The sequence below is a fragment of the Lissotriton vulgaris genome, chromosome 1_1, assembly GCF_964263255.1.
Source record: "Lissotriton vulgaris chromosome 1_1, aLisVul1.2, whole genome shotgun sequence".
NCBI lineage: Eukaryota > Metazoa > Chordata > Amphibia > Caudata > Salamandridae > Lissotriton > Lissotriton vulgaris.
In genome coordinates, this window is record NC_141685.1 from 1,267,903,687 (window position 1) to 1,267,928,929 (window position 25,243).

The window sequence follows — 25,243 nt, forward strand, 5'->3', positions numbered from 1 at the left end:
GGAATATGTGGGTTGCATGGGTGAATTTACCATTGTTGACTTGCTTTGTGGTGTTTGTATGCATCTGAACCTCGCTTAAATGCCATAAATAAAATAATAATAAAAATAAATCTATAGTCTTCTTCCTGGGGGACATATGTTCATAAGATCTCAGGCAGTGAAGCATAGCCTGTAATGTTTCAGCTAAATTTTGGATATCTGTACATTATGTACATTAATTCATAAGATCTCAGGCAGTGAAGCATAGCCTGTAATGTTTCAGCTACATTTTGGATCTCTGTACATTATGTACATTAATTCCATGCCTGTTGGCCAATTTAGTCAATCTCTCACAAGCCTGTCCTGCACATCTGGCAATGTCTTCACAGTAGTTCATCTTCCTGATAAGCATTCAGTCGTGACACTGATCAATTCTTCTAATTCTCGCTTTAATTTCACCACATCCATTGACCCTTCTCTTCCCGGGACCTGTGCCACTTGCCCTACTCATCAGAGTTCCCACTCATTGCCAGGTTACCTATACCTTTGAAGTAATCAAGTTCTCAGGCAGTAAGACCTGGTTGTTCTGCTGGGGTCTGAACAATTTGTTTTCCACTACATGTACCCCTACTGGGACCAGGCAGTGAGTTTAAAAGGCACATATCAGAAGTTGGTGTTCCCATAGCCACATCTTTCCTAGAGATATTGTGTTCCATCATCAGTTTGGCATTTGAGTTGGAATGAAAAAATTGAGAATTCTGAGGAAATCTCCTGGTCAAGTCCTGATTGATTTAATGTAGTGTCTCCACGTGCAGCACATGAATGTTCCCTTGAGTTGAAACTCTAGGGAACAGAGGAATGGGTATTATCAGGTCCACTGAATTGTTGGTCATAGCACTTGTTCCGTTAGGAAAACCCAAAGTATGGGTATTATTTCCTGCTACTCGAGGTGTATACAAGGGCATTACAGGACCAATTGTGACATGAAGGGTCAATGCATCTGGGGCATTTAGAATTTGTCAATCAATCAATCAGGATTTAGAAAGTGCAGCTAATCGCCCAATAGGGTACCCAGGCGCTTGCAGGTCCCGGAGGCTTATTTGAACAGCCAGGTCTTGAGGGGCTTTTAGAATTCCGAAAGCAAGGTGGTTGTCCAGAGCTGCATGGGGAGTCTATTCCAGGTCTTTGCTGCTATGTTAATACATTTCTAAGCACACAAATACCCATGGACATCTTGTAGCTGATATGGTAAAGCAGCTTGGCAAGGAAAGACCTCAGAATAGATGTTAAAGAGCCAAGTTTTGAGCAGTTTCTTAAGTCAATAGGGTTGGAGCTGCTCTGATGTTTATAGGCAGCAAGTTCCAAAGTGTGAGGGTGTCTGAGGAGAATAAACTGCCCCCCATTTGAGCCTCTCAAATCTAGGGCGGGAGACCATCATGGTGCTTTTAGATCACAAGTCTTTGGTGGGTGCATACCAGGTTAGAGACTGTTTGAGATGAAGGGGACCTGAGTTATGCAAAGCCTTATAGGTGAGTCACAGCGCCTTAAATTTGATTTGGCTACTCACTGAAAGACACTGGAGTCCCCTAAAGGAAGCGGGAACAGGTTGGTACTTAGGAAGATCAAGAATAAGTTTTGCCGCTGCATTCTGCACACTCTAACTTTTTCAAGTACTGTTTTTGAAGCTTTACATGAAATCCATTACAATAAGCCAGTTTGGTGAGAATTAGGAATGTAATAAAATGACTCTTTTTCCTTGAATTAAGTGGAATAAAAGTCAGGATTCTCCTGATAGTTCTGAAGGTGTTACAACTAGAAGAGTGAACTGAGCTAAAATGGTTATTAAAATTCTACTTATCTGGGAGAAGCAGTTTTCTCAACTTCTGCTTTGGTTTGCGGGGAGTATGGGCAAGTAAAAGAGGTGAAGTGTAGCCTTATCCATGGTTGGTGGAAGTTCAGGTGCTGGTTAATGTAGGCAGGTCCTTGGTTGTGTAGAGCCTTGTGTGTGTGGGTCAGCAGCGTGAGTTGGCATCTCTTCTGTATGGGGAGCCAGTGGAGTTTCCAGAGGTGGGGAGTGATGTGGGTTCGTCGAGAAAGGCCAAGGATGGGTCTGGCCGTTTTTGAGGGGAAAGGGGCTTTCATCCCCAACGGTTCCCCCTATTGATTCAGGATTCATGTTCAATGGTGCCCTAGGCACATCTAAGGATTCTGTTATGAGCACATTCCTCACTGGACATGCAAGATTGTGACTCTATGGAGGTGGACGATTTGGCAGTAAGTCACTTATAAGACATTATTATTGATGCTATCACTGTCCTCGGCTATGTTATCTGCATCATCTGTCCCTTTATTCTTTTTCTTCTCCTTTCATTTACCATTCCCTTCTGCTGTCGTTAATATAGGATGTAGTTTAGCTCCCTCCATCAAGTCGGTTATCCAGGCTTTCTGCTCTGCATCCCACCTAAGTACCCACAAGTGTGAATGACTCTCTTAACTCTACCTTGGTATCTGTCTCTGTTTTAAATGAGCCACATATTCCCAGGCATTTAGTGATGCAAATTGTATAGGTCTAGGAGGCAGCTTTTTTTTTGTACAGCGTCCTGCTTAAATTCTCAATGATTCTTAAATTAAATGTCCCATAGCGAGGAAATTGCTATGCACCATCTTTCTCCTATGCTATTATTCAAACCAAAGACCAGTGTATAAACCTTCTTCTACCACCATAGTATGACCTTGCATGACTTCAGGTGGTGCCTATATTCCTTTTCTAACAGGCACCTTCACATTTCCCCATATCTTACTTTGTAATGCTTCAAAGAATTTCATTTTTCAATCACTAACATGCAATGTTCACAAATGACTTTCTGTTGAAACGAGGAAAGGATTTTCACCCACAATTCTCAGTTCAGCGATCACAACCAACCCCAGCACGGATCGCTGACCTATTCAACCAATACCAGCAAGGAACCAACCCCAGCACGGATCGCCGACATATTCAACCAATACCAGCAAGGCACTATACGAAACAACCTTTTCCAGCGTGTCACACTGTAATGTCAACCTCACGCCTTGCAGCAGCTCACCCTCCTTTACAATTTCTATTGAGTACGTTCTCTAAGCAATTCATGCATACCAATGCAAGCAATTTCAACAACTAAGTCTGTCTGCTCCTCTAAAGAATTTAGAGATTATTCATACACACAAGAAAATTTACTTCAGGTGAAACTTCGACCAGTGGGACCTCACTCGGATTGATAGTTATTCCCTCTGAGATCAATTATATAAACCACACGTCACAATCACACAAAGATAAACCCCCTGTCAACGTCTCATGACAAGCATCACAACACAGCAGACAACTACGCCCAGTGTCTTCTACACTAAGTCTTACCACATAGGTATGCATATATCCTGGGACCTTAGACCTTGATGGACCCGATAGCCACTTCAACTTCTCTGCATCAAGCACCACATTCACACATCAACTTAAATCAGCTCCACCTGACACCATGAAGCCATTTCAAAATACCACATTTTAAACATAAGCAATAGCAATGCACAACCCTAATAATACTCTCACTCCTCCGCTGCTACTAGTAATTTCAGACCAGGCACATCTCCATCAATCCTTTGACCGAAGCATGGGATTTGGACTGAACTTGGGCAATTTCTAAATAGGACACCCTCACTCCCTCATGTCAGTGGAGAACCATCCTCTGCTATCAGAATTAATCAAAAAAGAAAAAGTGAGGAACAGAATGCATAACCATGTCATGCATTCACACCAGTACAGAGATCTGGGCCTAAATCCATAGTTTTTTGCTCCCCACTGCCATTCCAGTTTGAAATCAACCATATGCAAATCAGTCTTGACCTTGCGCCAAATGGGAAAAGTCCAGCCCGAACTGCCAGGCCAGGTCTTTCCTAGACTGCAAACAAGCCAGTTTTGGGGTTTCACAGGTATGCCCAGACGTGGGTCCCTTGCTCTCCATGCCACTGGAGCCGAGCTAACCTGGCTGATGAGGGGGCGAAACCGGTCCTAGGATGATTCTTTCCAATTCAGGGAAGACCTGGCCGGGCAGTTCAGTCTGGACTGTTCCCATTGGGTGCAGGGTCAAGACTGATTTGCATATGGCTGGGTTTGTAGAAGTATCCTAATGGAAGGGAACATAGATTAATGTAAATTCCAGCAATAATCTCCTGTGATCTTAGCAAATGTGTTACACATTGTGCTCTCCGAAATATCAACACAATACAAACCCCAGCTATATCCTCCCACGACAAGCCCAGGGCCCAACCACTCCACCCTTTGCACCATTATTATCTTGTTCATGCTCATAGGATTAAAATGTTTATACTTAGTAAGCTAGTAAACACTTTTGTTTTGTAACTCCATCCAGGATTCTTATTGTGATTCATTTAAAGGAGGAACTCCTGCCAACACAAAATCTTAAGGGCAGGAGGCATGTGCAAATGTTTTTTGTTGGAGGTGTAATAGTTTCCAGTTTGAAGTCTTTCAACAGAATTAATCCCAGACGATCCAGAATTCTGCGTGGTCATGTGGCCCAGACGTAGGGGACCACCCTCTGTCTCTGGGAATAAGACACGTTACAACGCAAACCTTTCCAACACATGCTTTTACAACGCGTTTTTTACATCGCAACATCCATTACAACGCATAATTTTACATTGCATGCCATCACAACACATTTTTAGAAACTACACTTACAACACATACCATTACAATGCAGACAATTACAACGCATCCCATTACAACGCATAATACTTTTGAGGCAACAGTAGTGCACGTGTTGGATAATGTAGGGGTAGAAATTACTATTCCCACTCCAGTGAGTGCAACAGTAGGGTAAGTGTTAGATTGTGTAGGGGTATAAATTACTGTTTTCCATTACTTATCTTATAATGTGTTGTAATGGCATGCATTGTTTTGGCATGCGTTGTAATTGCATGCATTGTAGTGACATGCGTTGTAATGGCTGTGTTGTAATGGCATGCGAATTAAAGGATGTTGTGTTGTAATAGCTGAGTTGTAAAGGTAGTGTGTTATAATGACTGTGTTGTAATGGTTGTTTCCCAATTTTGGTGGGCCAAGCTTATTGATTTCCTTTGTTACCTTCAGAGTGCCAACAAGATCTGCACCTCTGGCGCTTGCAATGTGATGATTTGAAATAGCCACCCTGTTACTGCTAGCAGTAGCAGCGATGTTCGAAGAGGCTGTCAACGCAGACCAGGCGCTCTCAAGGTTGTATATTAAAGAGGTATCCCCAGATTACTTTCAATACAACTCAATTGTTCCTTGATTGTTTTCAATTTGCCATAGAGGATGGCACAGAATTTCTTGCACAACATATCACAACTAAACTTCCCAATAGTCTCTTGGTCAGGTGTCTGAATCAACTGTGTTTTCGACTGTTAAGACACCAAGACGAAAGTTTGCCCTGACCTTTAGCATTAAAACTCTCAGCCCTCATTGCGGCTTTGCCTCAATTTATTTCTTTTTGACAACAGGCTCAGGGTTTGACCAAATACTAGTCGAGCTTGGGGATGCTAGATCCCTTCCAAAACTGTCCTTCTCCAAATCCTGAGCCATTAGTGGGGTCTGTGAACGACCCAGAGTATCTATGGTGTGGTGCCCGCTGTGATGCCATTAGTGGAGGAATTTCCAAGACAGCACTTGCATAATAATCCAACGAGTCTACATTCAGTTAATGTAATTTCCTTCGAGATCATCCCTATGGCCCTTTCCAACATATTATAGGTTCTCGTAGTTGTGCAAGAAGTAACAGCCAATCCCAGGCTGCCGCTCCAGGCCTGCATTTGCCCATATTAGCCACAGATAGCACTTACCTCCTCCAAGTTCCACAAAGATGGGTGGTGGCTCGCGTGCGAAAGAGAGCAGGTCCAGCCCAGTCTCATCCAGCTGTGGACGGGCGGAGATGGGCCCGCCCTTGGCCCAGGCTTTCCCTGGGTGCATCCTGCACTGAGGGACTGCTGCTAGTCCCATATAGCGCGCTCACCCCCACAAGTGTTACTGTTCAGAAGGGCGGCCTCCAATGTCCCACAATCACATAGGACTTGTAGTCCTCTTGTTGGTTTTCCGGCGCTGCAGAACTGCTGCTAGCACTAAATGGTGCTCTTGCCCCATAGGTGTTACTAGTCAGAAGGGCCACCTCCAATGCCCCACAGTCACCTGGGACTTTTAGTCCTCACATTGGTTCTGGTGAAGGGAGTTACTATTAAGAGTCAATCAAAATCCCAATAAACAGTGCAACCCATTTGGCTACACAATGAGGACCAGGAATCCGTATCCAAGTTCAGAATGTTTTATTACAAGTTAGTGATCCAATTCAAATACACTACACTCAGCACAACGCTGTAGAGGTACAGAATAACAACTGAGAGTCCTAGACAGTGAAAGACATGAAGGCAAAGTAATATCAAACAAACAAGCAGTTTGGTAAATGCAACACAAAATAGTAACATTAAAATTTGATGCTCAGAAAACAATCGAAGACTCTGTCTCCTGTACATAAGAAATCTAAGAATTCAAAGTCCAGACGATAGTTTAGGAAATGGGGACCTCAACAAATCTGGAAATTCCATAAAGGAAGTCAGGACAAGACAAAAAGGAATCAATAGGAAAGTGTAAGCATCTCCGAAGCTCACTCAAGGGTCTTCTGTGGGTCAGGAATAAGTGTCCGCCTAAGCCACACTTAAGCAGGAATCAAAGGAAAACACTGAGGCATGAAACCTCTCAAAGTCCATTCAGCTAGCAATGACTTAAGGAAGGATGGTGTAGGAAAGTAGGATCTGTGTCTATGCTTACCCCCACATTTTGCCTGGTGCTAAGCTGTATGTGACTAGTCTGACGGGGATCCTGCTAATCAGGACCCCAGTCTATCTGCTTTCTCCCTAAATGGTATTGTTCAGTATTTGGATACATCCCAGATTGGATACTGGAGTACCCGTATAAGTCCCTAGTATGTGGTACCCATGTAGCCAGGTCATAGCTACCCCAGAGGTGTCCCATGGGCTGAAGCATGTAGTATGCCACCCATGAGAGACCATTCAAAATGGAACTACAGGCCTGCCGTTGCAGCCTGAATACATTGGTGCTAGCACCACTTATTAAAGATATAGGTTTCTTATATCCAGGGTCACTGCACTTAAAACCTATAAGTTTCCCCCTCTAGCAGGCCTTTGCAATCCTGAAGGCAGGGTGCTTGGTTCTAAGTGAGAGGGTACCACTGCATGAGCAGGACACCCCTGCAGCCTACGGAGTCCATTCTCCCGGGTTGTCAGTGAAGCAGCCATATACTATATAGGGGGGCACTGCGTAATTACGCCATGACATCTCAAGAAGCTGCAACAAATCCTATAATGTTTGGTATCAAACATGTTGGCATCATACCCCCACACCATAAACGGTGTGGGAGGTATGATTCAAGAACTGGAATAGCCCTCTGTTAGGTTCTCAAGTGTTCCCAGCGACAGCCTTCTTGACCCGGACAGAACAAAATGATTGCTGCTGACCAGAGACACAATTCTGCCCTCCTGCTGCTGAGCCAAGCTCCAGCAGGGGAATGCAGAACAATAGGCGACCTGTCACAGGGAGGTGTGACAACCTCCCAAGACAGGATTTAGTGTATTGGGGTGGGTGTGCTTGTCAGCGCCCTGTGCATAGTCCAGCTCAAACCAGTCTTGGGAGACATTGGATCCTGCTCTGGTGCGAAACTGGACAAAGGACATGGGAGTAACCGCCCCCCGGTCCAAACCCTCCCCTGGAGGGTCCCTTGAATCTTCCCAACCCTTTCCCTGGGGGTACTTAAGGGCTTACCTGGGTGTAGGTCCCTAGATTCGTCGTGGGATAAGATTCAGATCAGACACACTGCTCTTCTATGGGCACGCTGTGCTTCCCTGGACTTTGTTTGTGCCGGACTTTGTCTCCCTTCCAGTCCGCTGCATCGTCTGTGTCTGCATCATACAAGAACATTCCAAGGCCTATGAAGTATCAAAGACACTTGAAGAAATCTCTTTTGGAGTGAAGGAGTCACTCCGCTGCACCAGCAGGCACAGCAACTAAGTCGACCGGTCTGCTGAAACTGAGCTACTCTGGAGTCCAAAGGCTCTGCAACACAGGTGGTAGTTTTCCACAGCTCCTGAGGCCTGCCCTGTCCTCTCACTAAGTTTGAGGTCAGTATCCCTCGTGGGGGTTGCAATAATTGAACCCCTGTGCACAGCATCAACTTTCAGTTACAAAGGCTTGTTGACTTCTTTCCAAGACGATCTTTGGGCTCCAAGTAGCCCCATCCTCTAGCACCTCTAGTGACCAGAATCTTCAGCCACACCGCATCGTGTCCATCGTGGCCTGCATCTTTTGGTGAGCTCGAGGTTCTCTGGTGACTACAGTGCTTTCGGCCTGTGGGTCCACTTGAAGGTCACTGTTGTTTCTTTTGGGCTCCCCTAATTGCTCAGGGCCTGCCCTGACCCCCCTGCTTTTGGTGAGTCCCCTGGACTTTGCTTTTGCCCACGTTGCTCCTTCTTTGATTCCTGCATTTGGTGCATTTGCCAAGGCTTGTTGGTGCTCCAGCCTAAAACCGACCCCTCAGTACTAGACATCCTTTGTGGGACAGTTGTGCATGGCTCCTGGTCTTCCTCGGCGTTGCCTGGTCCTCACAGCTGCAGAGTCAAGGTCATAGTCATCCATTCTGTAACACCCGACATCGGAGGGCATTCGTCTTCCAAGTCTCCTGGTCACTCCTGAGTGAAATACACTCTGTTCCCTCTGCTTTCAGGTACCTCTCATCTTGAATCCACCTTCGGATTCCTATGTACACTTTCTCCTTCTGCAACAGCAGCACTTTCTTGAAGTCCTCCATTGGGTTCAACGGCGGTTTCCGACACCACTTCACACGTATTCACCTGACTGCCTTGGTGTAGATAACGTGGGCACTAGGGTATCCATGGGTGGGGTGGCTCTCCAACCTTCTGTCTTCCACCGGGTTTCTTCAGTGTCCACTGGGAAGGGTCCTAAAACTTTAAAAATCCAACCGTGACATGCACGTATAGTTGTAAGGAGCATGCGGTTGTGTTCCCACACTGCACACGCTCCTTGTGAGGTCCCTATCTACTCACCTTGGCGGGGTTCCTTGGGGTCCCAGCACTTCTACGTCCTCTCAACATTCTCTTGATCCGAGTCGTAGTTCTTATACCACTTTCTTAGTGTATGGTTCCACTGAGTATTTTGTGCTATTTACTGTGTTTCTTTCCCAAAGTATTGTGTGCATTGTGTTCATCTCCATTTAGGTGATATTTGAACATACTAGAGAGTATAATATAATAAATACATATTTTTATAAATACTTAGTGTGGTTCTTTTCACTTAATCTATACTATAAGATTGCATTCTGTTAAAACATGTTGCTTTACACTCTTTCTGGACTAAGTCTGAAGGGTGCTCTCCACAGCTACCACTTAGAGAGCTTTCTATGGTTGTCTAAGACCTCTTAAATCACCATACGGTTTGTCTGCACTGGTGCAAGGTGCCCACTTACATGTAAGTGGACGTCATATACCAGGCCAGCGTCTGACAATCAAGGAAAGGTGTCCAAAGGAATCTAATCAGCATCAGGAAATAATCTGTGAGGGATCCTTTACAGAGTCTGAAAGTAATCTGGGAAGAATCGGAGTAACAGTCCAAAGGGAACGGTATATTAGTGTAAAGTTCAATTGTCAAAACCCCCTAGATTACACCATCAGTGGGTCATTGTACTCACCTGACCTATTCCGTTGCAGACTACAACATGACTATGTTATCCCACACTGAACACTGGAACAGCATCCTTCTCTCAGGCATACGTAAATGGCAACTTCTCCAGAATGGCTCATTCAGTTAGCGCTTTCACTCCATGTACCTTCATCAAGATATTTTTCTCAGGGTCCTGAGTTCACTATCTCTAGTACATTACTGTATCTGTTCTAAATTAATAATGCATGTGAACACCTGCAAGAAATGTCGAGTAAGCAGAAAAATTAATTCAGCTTTATTCAGTGTGGTGAATTACAGGCCTACTCCTGTCACGCTTTGCATTAATTTCAATATTGCACATTTAATATGTGTGGAAATTTGAACACAAATGAATATGCATTGCTAATACATTAGATTCCCTACTGCATGTAATATTCAATAAGCTATCATATTAAATGTGGGTAAGAATAGCTGAGAACTATGTTTAAATCAAAGATAAGAAATATTTAATGTACACATCACAAAATGTTATCATTTTCAACCTAGTTGCTTCCTACATCTATGAGAAATATTCTGATCGCAGTTTGCGTTCACTAAATATTATTCATGTGAAGTAGCACATACATTTAAAAAGTCACATTTCATCTTAATGGTGAATACATTTTTTACTAAATATGAAAAACTCTTTATTAATCACACTTGATTATGGTAAAACTTGGTAAAACTTTCATGTGAGTCTGTTTTCGAAGCCTAAAGTGAAGGGACTCTTTAATATATATCAAGTGCAGCACTTGCATTAATTTGATTAACACCTCATGAGTCATGTGCTAAGTGCACTTTCATACCATGTACTTCTCAAGTGTCACGTGAAAAGGATGGGCAATATTTGGACTGCACAATCTGCTCTGCAAAAGCAATTCTCCTTCCTCCGCACTCCCTCTGGTGAGACCGATTGGCAATGCCAATGCTTGTTTCTTTTTGGTGAAACACTTATTGTGCTTCTCCCTCTGCCAAAGGCCTGCCCAAAGTGTTCTGTGTGCTTTCTCCCTCGAACATGTGCTGCTCTCTCTCTCGTCTGCTTCTTCTCCCCAAACTCCTTCACCCGTGAGCTTTGTGTTGATTGCTTGCTTGTGTGTTTTTCCCCGCTGTAGCATCCTGCTACAATAAATACAAACGCTTATTGCTGTATAACTTGGAGCTTTATTCTGTACATCTTGCTCATACCCTGTCCCTACTCTAACTAACCCTTTCCTGTGTCCGCTCCTCCTCTGGCCCCCTAGCTCCGCCCACTCCCAACTACTAGTGTGCTGACTTCACAACATCTCCCCCCTTTGTAACAAAACAAACAAAACATACTGACTTCTCAGTCCATCTCTACGATCAGTCTCTTGTGTGGACGTATGTCACAATGAGGTCGTGGCAACCTGACTCTCGGACTATTAATACTCAGTGTCTCAATGATCGGAGCGGTGCTTTCACGATCATCAGGATGCAGTTCATCCGAACTGAGAGTGTCCATTTCACTACTCAGGGTTCTGGAGGTGCCCTGTGACAGTTCCTTAAAGTGTGAGATGTTTCTAGTGACTAGCCGCTGCTCGTACTCCGCAGTCAACATGGTTCCTTTCCCCTTCGTGATCACCACTGGTTCGTCCTTGTATAGACAAGCTCTGCTGCTGAAGTCTGGACAGATGGAGCCTTCAGTGTCTGAGGTGCCTATGGAGAGCTCAGTTTGATATCGGCAGTCTGTCGTCCTTTGTGACTCGTGCTCACGTGACGCTCGGCCTCTTTTCCAAGGGGATGTAATTCTAGTTCCCTTCCGAGTGTCTGCTTGTATTTTTACTTCCTTTTGCCTTGTCAGGTTAAGAACAACACTGTCTTCCTGTTTCGAGTCTGGGATGCCAGCCGGTGGGGTATGAACTGGGGAGGTCATCTTGGTATGGCTTGGAGATTGATTGGCTGTCTCGGGTTGTCTCTCCCACTCCTGCTCGCGCCTAGAACAGGCAAACCTTTGAACCGGCTGGGTATTTGTGTGTTTCGTTCTTATCCGATGATGACTCGGCTCTCCTGACGTGTCCTGCTTCCTTTGCAGATCGACTGGTTGGTCCGTCTTTATTTGGGTGCTAATGGCCACGATGTCTGTTTCCATTTTATAGGACCAGGACCAGGACCTTCGAGTCAACCTTGCTGCCCCTACCCGGGGTGACGGTGTAGTATTTGTGTCGCGATGCACCTGTGAATGATGTGACAGGTTGTCAGGTGGAGTGATCGAGTGTGCATTGACATTGGTGTGAGACATGTCGCTCTTGACGGGAAGAGTGTCCCTTGGTTCGCTGATGTGTTCAGGTGCTTGGCGCCATGGCCGTTGTCGGGACCACGACTCTGTCGACTCAAAGGATTGGACCGAAATGCTATCTGAATCAGAGGGGTTCTCCGTCACTTCCCTCTGAGAATGTTCCTTTAAGAATGTTGCGCGTGGTCGTTGTCGGGACCACGACTCTGCCGACTCAGAGGATCGAACCGACGTGCTTTCTGAATCAGAGGGGTGCTCCGTCAGTTCCCTCTGTGAGTGTTCCTTTGAGAATGTCTTACCAGGTGGTCTTCGGAAACGGGTAGTCTGTGACGAGCTGCTTTCCACCTCGGAATTGTCTTTGAAAAGCTTCTCCGTGTGTCTTTGTTGGAACACCTTCAATGTTGTCTCATTTGGGAGATAGTTTGAAGATTCCGTGTTTGTTCCTCGTGCTTGATCCCAAGCTTTTGCCTCTTCGTCCTTCTCGCTTGAGGTTACCCACCTCCGCTCTGTTTGTTCGTTGTCACGGGGCCCATGGATGCATGGATCTTTTCTTGCTTGTTGTTTTGAGGGACCAGTCCGTCTTGCGCGATTTGGTTCTTCTTCCCGATTGTTTGGTGCTCTAATATCTCTGATCTGTTGCTGATGTGTTCTCCTGCCAGCTGTTTCCTCGGACTCATCTTCACTCCTTGGCGATTGATGTTCCGGCGTCGATTTTCGGTGTTGACCATTGCGGCCCCTTCTTCTATGGTTTGTCTTTCTCCCCCACTTATGCAGAATGCCATCTTGTCCAGGAGTGCAATCTGTCCCACTGGACGCTCCCTCCTCGTCAGAGTAGCGTGTGTCATACTTTAAATGACTCCTGGGAGTTATTTGGATGATTGACTCTGAGTAATCTTTGGTTGATTCTGAGTGGTCGGACGCTGAGTAATCTGACTCTGAGTACTCCTTGTCACTTTCTTTGTCACAGTGTCTCCCCCGTTGTCTTTTCGCTGGTCTGCCTTCTCTCTCTCTCCTTTTGTGTTTGTTGGATTTCTGGGTTCTCTCTTCCCAGGTATCTCGAAGTTTTGTACTCAGATGCACATCCCTCAATTTGTCTCTTGTTTGGACTTGCATTCTTGATGAGTTCCTTTAGCGACCAATGCCCTCTCAGTATTTTGTGCCTTGTTTCGGGGTTTTCACAGCCTTCAATTATTCGGAGCCGAACAGCATCCTCATTTGTAAATGTGTTGAAATGGCAGCCTTGTACCAGACTTTGCAACCGAGTGATGAAATGCGGCAATGGTTCGTCTGGTTCCTGCTGTGCTGTGTTGAAGACCATGCGATTATGATCCACCTCTGCCTGTGCATTGAGATGGGCACAGAGCTCCTCTTGGAGTCTATCATAGATGTCCGCTTCTTCTTTGGAAAATGTTCTAATTGGGCATCGGCCCTTCGGGACCCACCAGATGGAGGAGTAGCACCAGACATTTTCTTTCTCTTTGCTCACCGTTGGCTTTCAAGAAGTTGTCCAATGCTTCCAGCCACCAGTGCCGTTTGAGGCCCTGGATCCAATCGTCAATCCGTGCCGCTGGGGTCGATACTTCAAGGTGTGGATTGAAACGTTGAGCTACGTCTCCTCCCGCCATGAGAAAAGGAGGTTCTGATTTGTCGTAGACGCGGGGCATTGTGCTGTACACTTTTCTTCGGGTTTCAGTTGCTTCTGCTTGTGTTTTAGCTTGAGCTTGATTGTCAGTTCTTCCTTCAGTTCACCCGTGTTTGGTCAACATTGCACCCTTGAATTTATCCATGGTTAGTGACAATGTTGGATTTCACTTGCTTGTCGTGCGTGTTCATTGGCTACTCCCACGCGCATTGGCTCGTGCTAGTTGCTGATTCCGTTGTAATTATTTATGCGTTGTCTTTATTTGTGTTTGCTTGTTGTTTCCTTTATTTAATGGACACGCGTTACTTCATGGCATTCGCCACTGCGCATTCGCTTGCGTTTCTCACTGTTCGCGTTTCCACCCATGCTGACCTTTGTTTTGTCAATGCTTGTTTGTTAAGTCACTCTTGTGGTTGTTCTTGCTTGTTAGTTGATTCACTCTCGTGTTAGCATGTGCTTATTCTGTTTGGTTGCCAAGACTTGTTCATTGTTGTCCACGCGCCGTTATCCACGCTTATTTATTTGCCTTACCAACGCTTACTTCTTTGCATTTACCAGTGCTTGTTTACTTGTCTTCGTCAGTGTTTGTTTGGTCATTGCCAATGCTTGTTTATTTGCATATACCAATGTTTGTTTATTTGCTCCTATCAATACTCGTTGGTTCTTCGCCAGTGCTTGGTTGGCCTTCACCAACATACCAATGTTTGTTTATTTGCTCCTATCAATACTCGTTGGTTCTTCGCCAGTGCTTGGTTGGCCTTCGCCAACACTTGTTCAGCCTTCGCCACTGCTTGTTTGGTCTTCGCCAGCGCTTGTTTGGTCTTTACCAATGCTTGTTTGGTTTTCGCCAATGCTTGTTTGGCCTTCACCAATGCCTGTTTTCTTCCTTTACCACGATTTGTCCAATGCTTGTTGATCTGCATGTATCAGTGCTTGCGTCTCTTTGCATGGATCAATGCTTGTTTCTTTGCATGTACCAATGCTTGTTTACTCATTCGCCAATACTTGTCTTTGCATGTACCAATGCTTAGTTACTCTTCGCCAATACTTGTTTCCGTTTGTCCAATGCTTGTTGATTTGCATGTATCAATGTTTGTCTATTTGCATGTACCAATGCTCGTTTCTTTGCATGTACCAATGCTGGTATGCCCTTCGCCAGTGCTTGTTTATTTGCTCTTGCCAGTGCTTGTTTATCTCCGTTTGCCAATGCTTGTTTATCTTTTCTTGCCTGACTTCAAAATGGCCGCTCGTTGAAAGCTAAGGGGTCTGTCCTGACGAGCGTCTGACTTAAAGATGGCCGCCGTCACTGCAGTCACACACTAGGCTTTCTCCTGATTCATGCACTGCTAGCTCACTCTGGACTCACCGGCCGGCGTCCTCGGGGGCAGCACACATCAGGGCTCACTTTTCTTCGACCACCACAGCTACCAGGTGAGGTTGGGGTGGGCTCCCGCCTTACTTTCCACGTTCCCGCTCTTCTTCTCCGCTGGCATGCCAAACCTCACGCATCGGGCGTGTGGTTTTCCGACCTCCGACGGCACCCGGGCTCCGTTTTCAGCGCACTCAGCAGCGCTTGTCACTGGGCTCTCGGGGACAGCGTCCACGACGTCGGGGGATCCTGGGCTCGATCTGAGGTGCTAGACAGGGTCGGAGTGGGCTCCTGACTCCTGTTCTTTTGGGGGGCCAAGTTGCACGCATCCAGCGTGACGCGCGCTTCCAGCGCGAACAGTTTTCTTTTCCTGAGCGTTTCAGCGCTCAATCCAGTGGCTCCCTCTGGGCTCCCACAGTCACTGGGGGGAAGCAGGGTCACCGGCTGCTGACCTCTTTCCTCCGGTGGCAGCACTACCAGGCAGCAGATTCTTTGCTTGATGCTGCAGGGGACAGGGCACTCCGATTGGGTTCTGCAGGCTATGATCATGCCTATCCCACCCTCGTCGCCAGTTGTAGCATCCTGCTACAATAAATACAAACGCTTATTGCTGTATAACTTGGAGCTTTATTCTGTACATCTTGCTCATACCCTGTCCCTACTCTAACTAACCCTTCCCTGTGTCCGCTCCTCCTCTTCCTCTGGCCCCCTAGCCCTGCCCACTCCCAACTACTAGTGTGCTGACTTCACAACACCCGCCCTCCATGTTTTTCCCTCTTAAGTGCTGCTCACTATCTCACTTGTGTGCTTCTCCCCTTCCAAACTCCTCTGTGCTTTGTGGTGTTCTTTCAGTTGTATGCTTCATACCACCCCCATGTTCCTCCCTCCCCAGTGTTCTACTTTCCACTCAAACCCTACAAATTACTCCAATAGCCCTCACCCCAATCTCCTTATTTTTTTGTGCTTTCACAATAAAAAAAACTTGATTCGATTCCGCCATCCTGTAAAATGGATTAATAAAAGGAAAATTACATCAATGTCCGCATGCACTGTGATTTATGAACACACCCACAGAAAGAGGCAACTATAATTGCGTCATCACGTCTTCTTTTAGTTTTTTTAGGTCTCTCCTATGCAGTTCACATGCGCTGCTTTGGAGGATACCTTAAGCCATTGGTCTCCTTTTTAAGCCACAACAGTGCACGCGTTCCATTGCCTTCAAGGGCAACGCATTCACATGTGGCTATTCCCTTGTGGGCTCGAGCGCTGTAATTAACTTGCAAACATATGGTGTCGGCGCTCGTTCCTGTAAGGGAAGCAGGCGCAGGCCCCCTCCTCTCTCCCTTCCCCTGCTGCCAGCGCTAGGCGCAGCACGCTTGTTTTTTATGTCAGTCCCCCCAGGGCACAAGCGAGCATCCACTTCTGTCATTACAGCTGATCGCAGCAAAAAGACAGAAGTGGATGCCTGCTTGTGCCCCGGGGGAACTGCAGGACTTTAGACACAGCTGCATATGCACAAACAACATAAGTGCGTGCATGCCGCAGTCATCGGTGAAAAGGTAATGTCAGTTGTTTAATCACCAGAGTGTGCACTGGACTGAATTAGGTAAGTGCATTGAAAATATTTTTTAAATCTCTGCACTTTTGGTACATGGCCTGTTCAAAGTAGGGAGCTCCTAGTCAGTGCTCATTGAACCATAAGATTTAGCCAGAAAAGTAATGTCCCTGCCCTCCACTCCAGGCCTCCGAAGCCCCCTCCCACCTATTTCTGCCCATCGATATATATCCCGGTCCCAATCTACCTCTTTCACCCTACCAGTGTCTGGTACCCTCGCCATCCCATGGTCTCTCTCCCCCGCTCATCCCTGCACATCAGTATCTATCCCTGTCCCAACCTACCCCCTTCATCCTACCAGCGACTGAAACTCGCAGCCTCCCATGATCTCTGTCTCTGGCTTTCTCTATCATACACTCCACCCAAAACCACTGAGTGCCACATAATTATATGCTACATTATTACACTGCGCTCAACGCAACATACTCTCCAAATACCACTCAGTGCCACATAGTTACACACCACAGAATTACACTGCACTCAATGCAACATACACTCCAAATACCACTCAGTGCCACATAATTACATGCCCCATAATTACACTCTACTCAATACAACATAAATACACTCCACATAATGCTACTCAGTGCCATATGATTACACACCACACACTTGCACTCTACTCAATGCAACATAAATACACTCAACATAATACCACACAGTGCCACATAATTATATGCAACATAATTACACTGCACTCAATGCAACATACACTCCAAACAATACCACTCAGTAATACCACTCAGTGCCATATAATTACACGCCACACAATTACTCTACTGAAAACAACTTACACTCCCCATAATACCACTCAATGCCACATAATTACATGCCAGACGGTTATACTCTACGCAATGCAGCATAAATACACCCCACGTAATACCACTCAATGTCCATATAATTACACGCCTCATACTTACACTCTACTCAATGCAACATAAATACATTCCACACAATACCACTCAGTGCCATTAAATTATATGCTACATAATTACACTGCACTCAATGCAACATACACTCGAAATACCACTCAGTGCCACATAGTTACACGCCACATAATTACACTGCACTCAATGCAACATACACTCCAAATACCACTCAGTGCCACATAATTACACACCACATAATGACACTGCACTCAATGCAACATACACTGCAAATACCACTCAGTGCCACATAATTACATGCCACATAATTACTCTACTCAATACAACATAAATACACTCCACATAATGCTACTCAGTGCCATATGATTACACACAACATACTTGCACTCTACTCAATGCAACATAAATACACTCAACATATTACCACACAGTGCCACATAATTATATGCAACATAATTACACTGCACTCAATGCAACATACACTCCAAACAATACCACTCAGTAATACCACTCAGTGCCATTTAATTGCACGCCACACAATTACTCTACTGAATACAACTTACACTCCCCATAATACCACTCAATGCCACATAATTACACGCAACCTAGTTACACTCTACTCAATGCAACATAAATAAACTCCACATAATACCACTCATTCCCATATAATTACACGCCACATACTTGCACTCTACTCAATGCAACATAAATACACTCCACATAATACCACACAGTGCCACATAAGTATATGCTACATAATTACACTGCACTCCACGCAACACACACTCCAAATTATAACTCAGTGCCACATAATTACACGCCACACTATTACACTCTACTGAATAAAACATACACTCCCCATAATACCACTCAGTACCATATAACTACACGTCTCATACTTACACCCTACTCAATGCAACATAAATACATTCCACATTATACCACACAGTGCCACATACTTATATGCTACTTAATTACACTGCACTCTATGTAAGATACACTCCAAGTACCATTCAAAGCCACATTATTACACACCACATAATTACACTCTACTGAATACAACATACACTCCCCATAATACCACTCTGTGCCACATAATTAAACACCACATAATTATACTCTACTCAATGCAACATAAATACACTCCACATAATACCACTCACTGCCATATAATTACACGCCTCATACTTACTCTACTCAATGCAGCATAAATACATTCCACACAATACCATTTAGTGCCACATAATTTTATTATTTGCTACATAATTACACTGCACTCAATGCAACATACACTCCAAATATCACTTAGTGCCACATAATTACACTCTATTGAATGCAACATACACCCCACACAATACCACTCAGAGCCACATAATTATATGCTACACAATTACACTGCACTTAATGCAAAATGCACTCCACACCATGACCCAATTTCACTAAGCATAATTTCACAGAATACCACAGTTCAAGGCCACACAATTCAACTCCACACATTTCCAATACACACCGCATAATTACACACCAAACAACATATTTCAACTCCAAAACTCCACAATCCACAACGTACCTCCAATTCACACCATATAGTGTCACCATCTGAGCACCAAACCTCATTCACCACCACCATTTTGCATCAGCGCACCACCTAAGCATCATGTCAGTCTGTCCTTGGAATCTGGCATCTGTTGATTCTCCCCTAGTGTCTGTCCGCTGCTCGTGTTCTAATTAAATTACTGTTTTCAAACATCCACTAGCACGTTATTTATGTCCCGCTCTCCCATAAACAAAAAAATAACAAATAAGCATGAGAACAGGCAGGAAGTAGTTGACAGCAGTGCAAGCACAAAAAAAGTAGAAGACAATTTTAATGTTAAAATCTTTTTTTAATCCGGTTTTTCAGTTGCATATAATGTTGCCTTTGTTTAAAGGTAACAAAAATGCTTAACACTTTTTATTGTGAGTTTTGAACATAACGCACAGCAGTCACAATGCTCTACAACATAGCCAAAAGTTCTGGCTAAACACATAAGTTGCCAAAGGTGAGACCTATTGGCCATGCCAATGCTTGTTTGTTTTAGGCATAGCACCCAAAAGCGGGGTTTACATAATAAAAGATACCCAAAGTTGATTCTGGGTTTCCTGAGATTGTTGGAAATTTCTCAAGTTCATGATGAAGAGCGGATAATGCATATGCCTTTCAGTAATACAATATCGATTAATTGTGGGTTTTTGTTTTGTATATTTGCACAGTTGGATCTTTGTGTCCAACCCAATGATTGGGTTGGTCATTTGAGCAAGTTATACTCCAACAGTGGAGCCATCGACGAGGATGACAAAATGAGTAAATGTGTCTCTGCTCAGAAAGTTAACAATCTTGTTTTCACCCTACCAGAGACACTAAATGCAATAAATTCGTGCATGTTTGCCCCTACCAGGGGCCCAGACAGGATCCCAAATGATATATTTTAATTCAACACAGAAGTGTGGGGACCGTACATAAATATTGTATTCATTGCTATATTAATGGGTCTTAAGATTCCCCCCTTGTGGAAGATCGCTGAGATCCTGTAAATATATAAGAAGGGGGATAGGCCAAGGCCTGCAAACTATAGCCCTATTAGTTTGAACAATTCACAAAACATTATTTTGCCTAATTGATGATAATGTAATGCATTGATATAACCTCTTTCAGTAAAATACCTTTTCAAAATATTTTTAAGTACCTCTATTATTACTCTAGAGGGAATAAACTGGCTGAGCAGCACAACGAGAGATATTCAAAGGTTATTATGAAGTTTGCTGGATGGTTGGAAATCCACGCAGTACACTTGAGGGTTGAAAAACAGGTTATTAAACTGAACACAGTCTAATTAATTTTTCAGGCTTGCTAATCTTGGGAATGGAGAACCGACAAAGATTTTAGTTTTTCTTCTTCTGCGCAAATACAAACGGGGATGTTTGACTCTGAAGATGTAAATGGTTTAATGATCGGATTGTTTGGCCAAACTGCAAAGTAATTGAAATGATGGGGATTAAATATTTGAAAAATCTAATATTGCAAAATATTTTTTTTTACAAGGGAAAAATGTTTTCAAATGCGACACCTTGAAAGAAAAAGAAGAATGCTGAATGGGCGTACCAAGGAGCAGACCACCTCCATGACTGGTGTCGATGTGAACTTCCTTGACCTTCCAGGCCTGTCGTTTTATGTACCACAGATCCGTCCGACTTCTTCTTGGTCCTTACGAAAGAGTGTAGTCAACCTGCGTGTGGACCATGGAACATCTTGCACCACTTTGGAAAACTGGGCTACCGTGCAGAGCAAACAGGGAGTTCTAAGTCAACAAGCTAGGCTAAGCTCAGAGCTCCCTCTGGTGGAAAGGCAAGAATGTGAACGTATTCGTCGAGAATCTACTTCCTATTGCCTTTTCAGCTCATGCCCTACACTACTGGAAAGTAGCTTGAGGAATGATCAGGAACAGGAATGCTCGCAAGGGGAACAAACTTGCTCTAAGAGACATAGTTCCTCTATGAAAGGCCAGTTGGACTCAGCCCTTTTGCAAACTCCTCAAGAGTCTCTTATTCCAGATGATACTTCTTTGGATGGCATGAGGCCAACAAGACAAGAGGGACATTGTTCAGTTCTCTCTGAAAGAAGTAGTCCTCTGCACTGTTTGTGGCGTTCAACAACTAGTATCCTGAGTCGGCACTCCTTGCTGCGAATAAGTCAACAGAGTAGACTTGCTGATATTCCCAACCAAAATAGGTGTACGGAATCTGAACCTGTGCCCGGGACTCTAAGAGCGTCATCTTTGACTGCTGTGAATGTGGAGGGGAACAGCTTAACAGGACAGTCTGCTGTTCACTTGCCAAAAACACGCGACCTGCTTTCTCCAAAGGCCTGGTTTATCTTCCTAGGAAATGGTCCTTTGACTGACAGTGCAAGAAGTTGCAAGAAAAACATCAACAATGTGACCAGTTTGGATTCTGGAGTAGATATCCTTGAACTCCAGTTGCGGCCGGAACAAAATATAAACAAAGGCTGTGTTGGAATGCCGGTCCCCCAGCAAGGAACCCTAGAACATTCCCGAACTTCAGAGGCAAGGCGCAGCTTCGAAGTTGAAGAACTACATTGCAGCGGCCCTATAGACAATTCAGATACCAAGAAAATGGAAGAAAAGGAGCCAGGGTTTGAAGTGCAGATTTCACATACTGAGGCAGCTTTAAAGTTGAATGAGAACAAGAGAAGCCAGTGGCAAAAAAGAGAGGAGAGACCTTTAATGGGGATTTACTGAACGAATAGCTTAAAGGGCTCATTTTCAGATCGGACTTGGACAGGCTAGGACATCATTCAGGGGTATCTTGCTTACATCAAGTATCCTGGATAAGGGTGGTAGAAACACGATTCTAGATCTGCTTTCCTATGCACCGTTTGGCTTCACAAGTACAGATATTATTCCTGTACTGTATTTAATATTTTGTCTCTGCACGTGGGACGATCTCCTCAAACATACTTGTCTGATTGGTTATATAGGCATTTTTATTGTTTGAGTTTTCTATGGGGATTGTTTTTTAAATTTTTTTATTTGCCACTGAACATTTATCGAAATCACTAACTTTGTGAAAATCCATTAATGTCTCACAAGCAAACTTCTTTAGCACAACCATTGCCATCGACAAGTCTGGATACTGAGGGTGCTCCCAGCGAAGCCTTTGTTCTGAAATCAGTCTTGGAGAACTGTAGCTTTTGTACCCGAGTTGCTGGATTTTGACAATCAAGATATACCTGCCATTGATTGGGGATTTTGTTTGCTATACTAAAGGTCCAAGCTTCAATAGTACAGTCGTAATAGTCTTTGTTTGGATCATTCTTTGTCTTTTAATTGGGGCAATGACTAAATGTATCTTAAACATCTGTAAATATTAACTTATGATTTTAATAAACTGTTTCTAACTGAACAAATTTAGTTTTGATCAAATGCTTTGTTTGCGTGTTTTGTTTACATTGTTAATTGAGTCCTTCAAAGGTACTTAAATTACTATGGAATAGGTGTGTCAAATTATTAACATGCTAGCATTTTTCTCCGAGGTTTATCATCTAAAATTAACAAGCATTAGCAAAGTTAATAGGTCTCAGCAGTCGGGGAGCTATAGACATTGGCAATGTTAATGCATATGTGCATTTTAACAAAACCAGCCCCGGTGCTGTACACACATGCAGTAAGATTGACAACGCCTATAACTTTTGGATTGCCAAGACCTACTGTCTTTGCCAATGCTTGTTGTTTTAATGATTTTGTTTTAAAACCTAGCGATAGGACAGTAGCTCCAGTACAGGATTGGAGGAATGTTTCTGCTTTTATATGTGCAACCAATAATGGGCCTAGAATGTCTAAAGATGTTTGTTATTGGATGCCTGGTGGTTCCTCTCCCTATAACTGCTGTCACTCAAATCAGGATGCAGCGGATTTGACTAGAACAAAACAAGAAGCTTTTTTGCTAAATAAGTCCCCTAAACCTCAGCAGTACTGTCCTCTATCAGGCCTAGACATCTGTCACAGAAGGAATGATATAGCAGTCCAACCAGTTCTCTACCAAGTCTAGACCTATCTGTCAAATAAAGGATGACGGACAGAAAGGCAGCCCATGGAGCAGGGCCGGGGAATGGCATGGGCAGTGTGGGCAGCTGCACAGGTCCCTTAGTCGGCTCTCCAACTTGGGGCCCACAACAATGCGACAGAGTCAAACCATGGCATGAATGGTGACACCTTGAAAGGGCCCCACCTTAGGAGGCCTCCCTCCCCTGGCCTCACTGCTATGGTGTAGCAAGGGAAACCAGAGGGGAGGGGGGCCCTATTCCCAGTTGCAGGAAGACACATTCCTCAGGTTTGTCCAGCAATTAGGCCTCCACCCTCCATCCACACAGAGACACAGTATTATGGCTATTGCCCTGCTGTTTGAATCCCTGGCAGTAATAACCCTCTCTGGAGATGAGCCCTTGATGAGCAGTTAAGAGGTGCTTGTAGATGGCTGAGAGGGAGGGGTTGCAGCTTCAGGAGTAGATGCAAACCGCCCTGAATGTGTCACGTCTATGCAATTTAAAGGGGCCTCGCACATTCTCTTTCTTCCCAGGGCCCCAAAAATCCTAGAACAGGCCCTGCCACGACGCCCTAGTACATCAGGATCTCTCCTCTCCCTCCACATATTCCTGTTTCCTTCGTTCCCAGATTTGCATGACCCTCAAAAGTTATCAACGCAAGGGCTGCAGTCAACACGGTGAATACGTTAGAAAATACTGCAAGTTGATAAGACGCCCCCAGAGGCCTAACTAACTAGAGTCAAATTTTGGGGGTGGTGGGGCTAATAAAGGTTTTGGGGGCTAATTCTTCTAGCAATAGGCAGAGTGGAGATGCAGGGGCTCTAAGAAGAGGTGAAAGAACAACAAAGCCTCATTAACAAGTAAATGTTCTTTTAAAGGCCCGGAAGTACTCTGGTGCGGCTGCAATATGACGGACGCCAGACCAGCCAGCCCACAGCAGCTCAAAACTGTCTGTGTGGGCCTGGGAAGCCATCTTAGCCAGGGCTGACACACAGAAGGGGGGGGCTGAAGCCCTTTGAGCCCTATGGGCATTCCATGACTGGGCGCCCCAACAGTGGCATAGCAAGGTCAGGTGGTACCCAGTGCGGAACATTTCTTGTCACCCCCCACCCACATTAAAATTATTAAAATACGGTAAAAAAAATTGTTACACATATTTTTGCCATTTTGTCACCCCCCTCAGTGCCATTTTGCCTCTCCACCCCCCCCCCCCCCCTCACCCCCCCCACAGTGATAACACCCGGGCAGGCTTGCACCCACGGCACCCCCTTCCTACGCCACTGTGCCCCAAGACAAGGTAACAGCCCCACTCTGATTACCCTCACACAAAACCAAAATCTTTCCCACCAAGGCTCACATTAAATACATGTACTGCCGCCCACAGTGTTGTCTGCTAATCATTTGAGAATGAAATTTGCACCCCAGACTACCTTGACTAATGAAACTCCCTAAAAATGAACGATCCTGGCAATCATTTCGCAGAAGTTATTTTAAAATCTTTTTTTTAAATTCTCCTTCACACTTACCACTTAAAACAATGTCATTCTTACTAACAACCATAGCTGAAGAACTAAAGTCATCAAGCGTGTTCAGTGTCCAGTAGAAACACTGGCCTTGAATACCTCCTGTAAGCAGAGCCTACAAACAGGTGCTCACCGGCTGGAGATGAACAACTAAAAGTGACTGCTCTCTTCCAATTCGCTCCTGAGTAATGCGGTCATTGGCAATATGTGTATGAGGAGCCAGGCAAAGAGAACAGAAACATGGCCAATCACTCTGTGGCTTCAAAATAAGGTCAAACAGTAGTTGCCGATGTTCTGTAATTCTCCCACATGTGCTGCGTTGCAAGCAGGGGCCAAACAGTAGTACCCAAAGCAATCCATACTGTGCTTTAATGTTGGGGGGGGTGTGTCTGAAAAGTTTCAGCGCTCTGTCCATCATCTCTTTGTATATGCTTTGTTCCCCTTAAGTTGGCAGCGTATGCCCAGACCAGGTCCCTTGCTCACTTTGTCACTGGATTCAAGCTAGCCTGGATGATGAAGTGTGTTACAACGAAACCAGTCCCAGGATGCTTATTTCCGGTTCAGGGA

General features: G+C 44.7%; 1 protein-coding gene across 1 annotated transcript in view; it reads left to right on the top strand.

Moving 5' to 3' along the window:
* LOC147748972 (protein FAM171B-like) overlaps window positions 1-22,511 on the top strand; it is a 163,557-nt gene extending 141,046 nt beyond the window's left edge. Inside the window, exon 3 of the mRNA XM_086936509.1 lies at window positions 20,634-22,511. Within this exon, the coding sequence (XP_086792635.1) occupies window positions 20,634-21,849 (1,216 nt within the window). The 3' untranslated portion in view covers window positions 21,850-22,511. The remainder of the gene's footprint in view (window positions 1-20,633) is intronic.
* The last annotated feature ends 2,732 nt before the right edge of the window (window positions 22,512-25,243 follow it).